We start from the raw sequence: 8,950 nt of genomic DNA on the forward strand, positions 1-8,950 counted from the left end.
AGGCTATCTCTCTGGTTTTGACTCTTCTGTCTCCCTCTTTCCCACATAAGGACCCATGTGATTACCGTGGCCCCACTCAGGTAATCCAGAATCATCATCTCCCTGTTTTATTTTGTTTATTTGAGACGTGGTCTCACTCTATCACCCAGGCTGGGATGCAGTGGTATCATTATGGCTCACTGCAGCCTCAACTTCCCAGGCTCAGATCATTCTCCAACTTCAGTCTCTTGATTAGCTGGGATTACAGGTGCCCACTACCATGTCTGGCTAATTTTTTGCATGGTAGAGATGGGGTTTCATCATGTCACCCAGTTTGGTCTCGAACTCCTGGGCTCAAGCTACCCTCTCACCTCAGCCTCCCAAAGTGCTGGGGTTACAGGTATGAGCCCTATTTTAAAGCCAGCTGATTAGGAACATTACCTCCACCTGCAACCTTAATTCCCTCTTGCCAAATAAAATACTAGTAGGTTCTGGGGATTAGGCTGAATAGTTGCTTTAAAGCAGGCGTTCCCAAACTACGGCCCGCGGGCCGCATGTGGCCCCCTGAGGCCATCTTTGGGGAACCATTACTTTGCCTACCACATTAATATTCCACATTACCCTTATAAAACACATATCCAGCTTTGGCACTGGGAGGCCAATTCCACTTCTTCCTTCCCTCCTTTCTCTGAATAAGCCACTGTCAATTTGCATTTTTAACTGACATATACTTAACATGCAGTGAAGTGCACAAGTCTTAAAGTGTACGGCTCATTGAGTTTTTATTAATGCATACATACATAGAAACCCACATAAACACCACACAGATCAAGACAGAGAACATTTCCATCACTCAAGAAAGTTCCAGACAGGCATGGTGGCTCATGCCTGTAATTCCAGCACTTTGGGAAGCCGAGGTGGGAGGGTTGCTTAAGTCCAGGCATTCAAGGCCAGCCTGGGCAACATAGCAAGACCCCCTGTCTCTACAAAATTTTTTTTCAAAAAAGAAATTCTCTGGTGCCATTTCCAGTTGATACTTCCTTCAAGAAGGGACCACTATTTGGGCTGTCATCACCATAGATGAGTTTTGCCAGTTCAAGAACTTTACATAAGTGGAATCATGCAGGGGATGTGTCTGGTTTCTTCTGTGCCATGTGCCTAATAGATTCACCCGTGTTGTGCATGCGGCTGCTGGTTCCTTTTTAAATTAGAGTCATGTTCTGTTGTGTGAATATACCACCATTTATTTGGTCACGCACCCTCCTGTTGGCGAGCATTTGGTACGTACGTGACTGCATTGATGACTTTGTGGAAGTCACTCTGTGCATATGTGCAGACTTCAGTCCATTTCTGGATATCTGCCATGCTGTCCCTTCACTCTCCTGGGCCTAATCCCACTCTCTGGGCTGCACGCACACACAAAATCGAATTGTCCTTCCTGATGCCAATCCTTGACGTGTTTGGGAGGCTGAACCTGCCCAGCCCACCACACCTGCTCCTCCCAAGTCAAAGGTTCTGGGAAGACGCCACCTGCTCCTCATATGCCCCTGCATCCTCACTGTCACAATCCTGGTGAGCACTGCCGGGCCCAGCTTCAGCAGCAGCAGCAGAAACCACTGTGACAAATCTTACAAACACTGGTCATGATTCCCGAGTTTGTGGCTGCTATGAGACTCAGATATGTGTTGCATCACAGTAGGCCTTGTGTGAATTGTCCTCACCCCTGTCTTTTTCATCCCATTTTTCCTGTTTCTCTTGATCTATGACTCCTCACCTTAAAGGATTGCTCTCTTGTGGTATTTGTTTGAAAACAACTCAAAACTCCTTCTTACAGGGAAAAAAGGCAGGGTGTCAAATGGTTATTTTTTTTTAAATTTCTATTTCTCTTTTTTGAGACAAAGTCTCTCTGTCGCCCAGGCTGAAGTGCAGTGGCGCAATCTCAGCTCAATTTTAAAGTGCGGACCCTGCTGCGATAGTGTGAACCCCGCCTCTGTGGCGTTGAGGGCTCCAGGTTTAGGCAGTGAAGCAGCTGGGCAGCGCCGTGATGCGGGCGGGCCTAGGGGCCTAGGGCAGGAGCCAGAGTGTGAGGTTAGACCCGAGGCCCCCAGAACTGCCTCCCACGCTCTCCAGGCACCCGCACCACGCGCGGTTAGAGAAGCGGCTGCCAGAAGAGCCCCGCACCCACCCGCCGGAACTTCCGTCCGGGCAGTGGGACGTTTGCCTCAGCCCTCCGGATGCGGTTGGGAGACTGGCCTTCCCATTGGCAGGGTGCACTGTCGGTCACAGATCTAAGGACTCTCATTGGCCAGAGGCGGGGCAGGGGTGGAGCCCACAACGTGCTGTTGGCCGCGTGCTCCCCACGTGAGGTAACCCGCCCTGGGCGTGTAAAAAAGGCGTGAGCAGCGCGATACAGGATCTAGCGCTTCGGTTCTCCGTTGCTGGTTATGGCTTCGGCTTCTCAGGGCGCAGATGACTGCAGCCGCAGAAAGCCCCGCCTGGCTGCATCGTTGCAGATGAGCCCTGGGCCGCGTGCCTGGCAACCGCCGCTGCCCCAGGCCCAAGGTGTCTGGGAGCCCGCGCCCGCAAAGGACCACGCGGGGGGCGGCCGGCCCCAGGCCTCGGTGTTGGGGGACAGTGGGCCTGCGGCAGGGGCCAGAGTAGGAGAGCTGGGGGCAACCCGGGCGTGGGAAAACGTGGGGGAACAGATGGGGAAGGCCACGAGGGTTCCTGTGCCCCCCGCAGGGCTGAGCCTGCCACTCAAGGATCCCCCCGCCAGCCAGGCGGTGTCCTTGCTCACGGAGTACGCGGCCAGCCTGGGCATCATCCTGCTTTTCCGGGAGGACCAGCCACCAGGTGAGGCCGGGCTGGGGCATGGGTTGGCGGGGGGGGGGGGGGGGGCAGAGCTGTGGAAGGCTGGGTCCGGGGTTGGGGGGTGGGGGGTCTGGGGAAGGTGGACCTTGGTCGGCATGCTCAGAGACACCACCAGAGCGCCCGGGGCCTCGGGGTGGACCCTGCTGTGAGCAGCCGTCTCTAAGGATTACCAGCCACACCGGACACTCAACTTTGGCAGGGTCACGGCAGGTGAACGTTGTCCACACCTGATGCCCAGGGAGGTTAAGGCCCCCTGGTATTTCTGCACACATTTTTTAGGGCCACTTACATGCAATTTAGTTGCTAGCATTGGCGATACCAGCATGAGAGCCACTACCCTGACTCAGACATTATTAAGCACAGTTTGGTAAGGGTTTACCTCTGTTTACATAATACAGAGGTAAACCATTATTTCCTCTTCTTCAAGACATAGCTCTCAAGCCCCTTGACTTAGAGGTTTTTTTTTTTTTTGCGGGGGGGGGGGCGTGGGGTAGGATGGGGGGTTGTTTTTTGAGACGGTCTCACTCTGTTGCCCAGGTTGGAGTGCAGTGGAACGATCTTGCCTCACTGCAGCCTCTACCTCCTGGGCTCAACTGATCCTCCCACTTCAGCCTCTCGAGGAGCTGGGACTACAAGTGGACTCCACCACACCTGGCTAATTTTTGTATTTTTTTGTAGAGATTTTGTGGTTTCACCATGTTGCCAAGATTGGTCTTCAGGTCCTGGGCTCAAGCTATCCATCTGCTAGCCTGCGCCTCCAAAGTGCTGAGACTACAGTCGTCACCCACCACACTTGGCCCAGAGTTTTAATTTAAAAGTTAATCGCAGACACCATACTCCTTACCTCTAAACTTTCACGTGTATTTTTTTTTCTTTTTTGAGACAGAATTTCACTTGTCCAGGCTGAAGTGCAGTGGTGTGATCTAGGCTCACTGCAACCTCTGACCTCTGGGTTCAAGCAATTCTCCTAACTCAGCCTCCTGAGTAGCTGGGATTATAGATGTCCGCCACCAAGCCAAGCTTTTATTTATTTATTTATTTATTTTTGTATTTTTAGTAGAGACAGGGTTTAACCGTGTTGGTCAGGATGGTCTCAAACTCCTAACCTCAGGTGATAACACCTGTCTCTGCCTCCCATAGTCCAGTAGTGCTGGGATTATAGGCATAAGCCACTGCACCTAGCCAACTTTTTGTGTGTGTGACAGTGGTGAGATCTCAACTTGCTGCAACTTTTGCCTTTCTATTCAAACGATTCTTGTGCCTCAGCCTCCCAAGTAGCTGGGATTACAGATGTGTGCTACCATGCTCAGTTAATTCTTTTTTTTTTTTTTTTTTTTGAGACGGAGTTTCAGTCTTGTTACCCAGGCTGGAATGCAATGGTGCGATCTCGGCTCACCGCAACCTCCGCCTCCTGGGTTCAGGCAATTCTCCTACCTCAGCCTCCTGAGTAGCTGGGATTACAGGCACGCGCCACCACGCCCAGCTAGTTTTTTGTATTTTTTTAGTAGAGACGGGGTTTCACCATGTTGACCAGGATGGTCTCGATCTCTCGACCTCGCGATCCACCCGCCTCAGCCTCCCAAAGTGCTGGGATTACAGGCTTGAGCCACCGCGCCCGGCTTGCTCAGTTAATTCTTTAGTATTTTAGTAGAGATGGGGTTTCACTATGTTGGCCATGCTGGTCTCAAACGCCTGTCCTCAGCCTCCCAAAGTGCTGGATTAAAGGAGTGAGCCACTGCCCCCAGCCTCATGCACGTTTCTTAAAAATAAGGGCGTCCCTTCTGTACTACACTACAATTATCAAATCTTGGAAATTTAACATTGATAGAATTCTATCTAATTTCTGTTCATATTCATATTTTGCCACTTGTCCCAGGAATGCCCTCATGGCCATTTTTTCCCACCCTAGTATGGCATATTACAGTTAGCTGTCACATGTCTTTAATCTCTTATCTGAAAGGGTTCCTGTGTTTGTTTTGCACAAAATTGATGTCTTTTAAGAGTAAGGGCTGGTAGTTTTGTAAATGTGCTTCAGTTTGGGTTTGTCTGTTTCCTCGGGACTGGGTTCAGGTGATGCATTAATGAAGCGATGTAGAGTCCTTGGCCGTGCATCCCATCGGGAGGTGAGTGGTCTTGGTTTGTCCCCTTGGCAATGCAAGCTTCAGAGGTTGGACCAGGGTAGCATCTGCCAGGTGTCTTCACTTTCTCCTTTGTGCTGAATAAATTATCTAGGGGAGGTATTTGGAGATCCTGTAGATACCCTGTGCCTATAACATTGCCACTTGTGGTTTCAGAAAATCAGGCATTGATTGCCCCCAGATTCAGTCGAGGTTAGGATGGTGGTCATGTGCTGGTTTTCTAAAGCCAACATTCCTTCCATGCCTGTCTGTGGTTGCTGGTTTTCATGCCCGTTTAGAGCAGATAGGTCTCGGTGCTAGTGAGGAGTGCTGAAATGGGTTCCCCTCCACAAGGGAAGTCCCCAGAGGGGCAGTCCTTGGGAGAAACAGTTTAGCAGCATTACTAAACTGTGAGCTTACGTAAGTGTGCACCTTTAACCATGTGATACCACTTCCAGATTTTTCATCTGTCTCTTTTGTGTTACAAGTAACACACAAAATGATACTGTTAGCAAAAGCGTTCACATATAGGGTCCCTGGAGGAGAGGAAATAAAACCAATGTGTCTGTGGCAGGTGGAAGCGCTCACAGCCTTCCTCCTGAGAACAGGGTGGTGTCGGCTCTGGAGGGGGACCTGGACATGGGTCCTGGCACTACATGGGCAAACCGCCTGCCCTTTCTGCTCCTTCTCTGTGAAATGGACTCATGCATCCCTGTTGTGGAGGAGTTGGGTGAGGATTCGGTTGAGTCGGCGATGGGTCACAGCCTGCAGAGGCACCCACGGGTGTGCGTGGCATGGGGTGGTAATGGAGCCCGCGGAGGAAGGGTGTCAGGGTCCCTATGTCCCATATGACCCTATGTCAGGTGTCAGGAGGAGGCAGAGTGGTACCTGTCACAGGGCCAAAGGCTAGGGGGCTCCTTCCTCACCCCCATCCTTCCCCAGGTCCCTGCTTCCCCTTCTCTGTGAGTGCGGAGCTGGATGGGGTGGTCTGCCCTGCGGGCACTGCGAACAGCAAGACAGAGGCCACACAACAGGCAGCGCTCTCTGCCCTCTGCTACATCCGGAGTCAGCTGGAGAGCCCAGGTAATGGAGGGCCAGGCAGCTGAGCCCCAGCTGGGGACCAGAGGCCCGAGGCCGGCAGTCCTGCGGGGAGGCTGAAGCGGCTGTGCGTGTGCATGTAGGCAGGAGGTGGTGGGCTGCAGGGACCATCTGGGCTTCAGGACATGACCTGCAGGGAGCTGGGGTGGGGGACATATGTTGGTCCCTTCTCTCATGTCCTCTGGGGACACTGGGGGTAGGGACTGCTAGAGGAGCAGCTCGTGGAGTGTCCTGTGTCTGGAAGATGAAAACTTCCTCTCTCTGCCTCCTTGGCTTCCTGAGGGATGGAGGGTGGGCCTTGGCGCCCACAGCAGCCTGCCCTCCTTGCCTCTTCCAGAGTCCCCCCAGACCTCCAGCCAGCCTCCACCGGTCCCCCTGAGTATAGGTAGGTGGGATCTCAAGGACCCAGGCTCTGGTGTTGAGGGGAGAGCTGTGGGCCCCCATGCCATCTGTGCCCTCTTACGCTGGCACAGAGAGCATCCTGACCCATGAGCAGCGCTGTGCGGCCTTGGTAAGCTCCGGCTTTGACCTCCTGTTGGACGAGCACTCGCCATACTGGGCCTGTAAAGGGACTGTGGCTGGAGTCATCCTGGAGAGGGGTAGGAATTGTCCTAGCCCCACCCCCCTGGGAAGGCCGCCTCGGGCTTCCTGCCTCAGGCTGAGCTGTCTCTGCCCCTCCCTGCACAGAGATCCCAGGTGCCAGGGGCTACGTGAAGGAGATTTACAAGCTGGTGGCACTGGGCACCGGCAGCAGCTGCTGTGCCAACTGGTTGGAGTTCTCAGGCAAGCAGCTCCATGACTGCCATGGCCTGGTCATCGCCCGCCGGGCCCTGCTGAGGTGAGGGGCGGTGGGGTGGGCACTCGACAGCAGGCTTCGCTGGGAAATGGTTGCCCCAACCACTCTCTGCCTGTCACTCCTAGGTTCTTGTTCCGGCAGCTCCTCCTGGCCACATGTGGGGGGCCCAAGGGCAAGGAGCAGTCTGTGCTGGCCCCCCAGGCAGGATCTGGACCCCCATTTGCCCTCAAGCCCCGTGTCTTCCTGCACCTCTACGTCAGCAACACCCCCCAGGGCGCGGCCCGTGACATCTAGTAGGCAGGGTCCCTGGGGCAGGCGAGGGATGAGGGTCCCTCAGTTGAGCTGCTGGGTGGGGGCCAGCGTCAGAATAGCAGCTTTGACGCTGGGGTCTGTCCCCTCCCGGCCCGCAGCCTGCCCCCTACCTCGGAAGGCGGCCTTCCACACAGCCCACCTATGCGCCTGCAGGCCCACGTGCTCGGGCAGCTGAAGCCTGTGTGCTACGTGGCACCCGTGCTCCGTGAAACCTACGTCGGCTGCCTCTCAGCCAGCGATAAGCTGGCGCGCTGGGCTGTGCTGGGGCTGGGTGGTGCCCTGCTGGCACACCTGGTGTCCCCACTCTACAGCACCAGCCTCGTCCTGGGTGAGCATGTGGCAGGGGCTGGGGTGGGAGGGAAGGGCAGGGAGGTCACTCACCTTGTCCTGTGCCTTCTGCCCTGCAGCTGACTCATGCCACGATCCCCCAACTGTGAGCAGGGCCATCCACACCCGGCCCTGCCTCGACAGTGCCCTGGGGCCATGCCTGCCACCTCCCTACGTCCGCAACACCCTACACCTGTTCGCAGGGCCCCCAGTGGCCCCCTCCGAAACCAGCCCTGACGCCTGCCATGGCCTGAGCCTCAACTGGAGCCTGGGGGATCCTGACATCGAGGTTGTAGATGTGGCCACGGGGCGTGTGAAGGCCAAGTGAGGAGGGGTCCTGGTGATGGAGGGCTTCCTCACCTCAGGTCTAACCCCAGCTCCACCCCTTACTAGCTCCATGGCGGTGGCCACGCCTCTGCCTGCCCTGGGACTCTTGTGACATTGTCACAGTATGAGAGGAGGTAACGCGGGGCGTGCAGCAGGCCTGCTGGTCCAGCTTGTACCCTCTGATCTCCGTGGCGTCTTCTCTCCATCCAGTGCCACCCTTGGGCCTCCCTCCCGTCTCTGCAAGGCCTCCTTTCTCCGGGCCTTTCACCAGGCTGCCAGGGCTCTGGGGAAGCCCTACCTCCTGGCCTTGAAGACCTACGAGGCTGCCAAGGTCTGTCCATCCCCAGTCCCGGTCCATCCCCAGTCCTACAGTCCCTGCCGGCAGCAGGCACCCCCTCTCAACCCCGCTCATCTCCTGCCCTAGGCTGGGCCCTACCAGGAGGCTCGCCGGCAGCTCTCCCTCCTCCTGGACCAGCAGGGCCTGGGGTCTTGGCCCTCGAAGCCACTGGTGGGCAAATTCAGAAACTGAAGCAGGCCTCAGCGGGGCCCAGGTTCCTGAGCCAAGCTGTACCCCTGTTGGGGGAGTGCCCTTTATGAGGGGGGTGGGGGAGAGTATGGGGTGACAGGGTGAAACTGGGGCTGGAGGAGGGGCCTGCTATGGTCAGGAGGCTGCTGCTGCACATTTGGGCTTGAATAAAGAAATGTTTCTGGTACCTCCATGTGCAGTTGGCTCTGTGTGTATGTGTGTGTGTGTGGGGTGGGGGTAGCCAGGGGCCCTTTGTTTTCAGGGAGAGCCCCTCACACTTCTTTGGGAAGCCCTGTGTTCACTGGGCTCCCACCTGGATCCTCTTACAGAGCCACTGAATTGTCACCCCAAACCCTGTTAACAGGGCTGGAGGCAGTTTAGGAGGGGAGGTGACCTCCCCTGGTTCCTCCTGTTTTCCAGCCTGTGTGCTGGGGGAGGCCCCTGAAGCCACAGGTTAGGGGGGTTGTAAAGGGCAGGAGGGCAGGCTGCTTGGGTATGTGAGTGTTTTGTCCCCTGGCCACTGTGGGGGCTCCAAATCCTTGCCTTTCTGGGCTCCTAAGATGGGGGGAGCGACAACGCCCTTCCCTGGTCAGAGCT

General features: G+C 55.5%; 1 protein-coding gene across 1 annotated transcript; it reads left to right on the top strand.

Annotated features, from left to right (window-relative positions):
• The first annotated feature begins 2,348 nt into the window (after positions 1-2,348).
• ADAD2 (adenosine deaminase domain containing 2) lies at positions 2,349-8,539 on the top strand. Its single transcript, XM_039480636.2, has 10 exons — positions 2,349-2,832; positions 5,910-6,050; positions 6,403-6,450; positions 6,539-6,664; positions 6,753-6,903; positions 6,987-7,154; positions 7,272-7,501; positions 7,581-7,824; positions 8,038-8,158; positions 8,252-8,539. Exons 1-10 carry the CDS (start codon positions 2,424-2,426, stop codon positions 8,354-8,356), a joined length of 1,743 nt encoding a protein of 580 aa, XP_039336570.2. The 5' UTR covers positions 2,349-2,423; the 3' UTR covers positions 8,357-8,539.
• Positions 8,540-8,950: the final 411 nt, after the last annotated feature.

The sequence above is a fragment of the Saimiri boliviensis genome, chromosome 1, assembly GCF_048565385.1.
Source record: "Saimiri boliviensis isolate mSaiBol1 chromosome 1, mSaiBol1.pri, whole genome shotgun sequence".
Classification (NCBI taxonomy): Eukaryota; Metazoa; Chordata; class Mammalia; order Primates; family Cebidae; genus Saimiri; species Saimiri boliviensis.

Coding starts and splice junctions, on each gene's coding strand:
- ADAD2 (XM_039480636.2), top strand. CDS start 2,424: ATGGCTTCGGCTTCTCAGGGCGCAGATGACTGCAGCCGCAGAAAGCCC. Junction 6,451..6,538: donor ACCGGTCCCCCTGAGTATAG/GTAGGTGGGATC, acceptor ACGCTGGCACAG/AGAGCATCCTGACCCATGAG. Junction 6,665..6,752: donor TGGAGTCATCCTGGAGAGGG/GTAGGAATTGTC, acceptor CTCCCTGCACAG/AGATCCCAGGTGCCAGGGGC.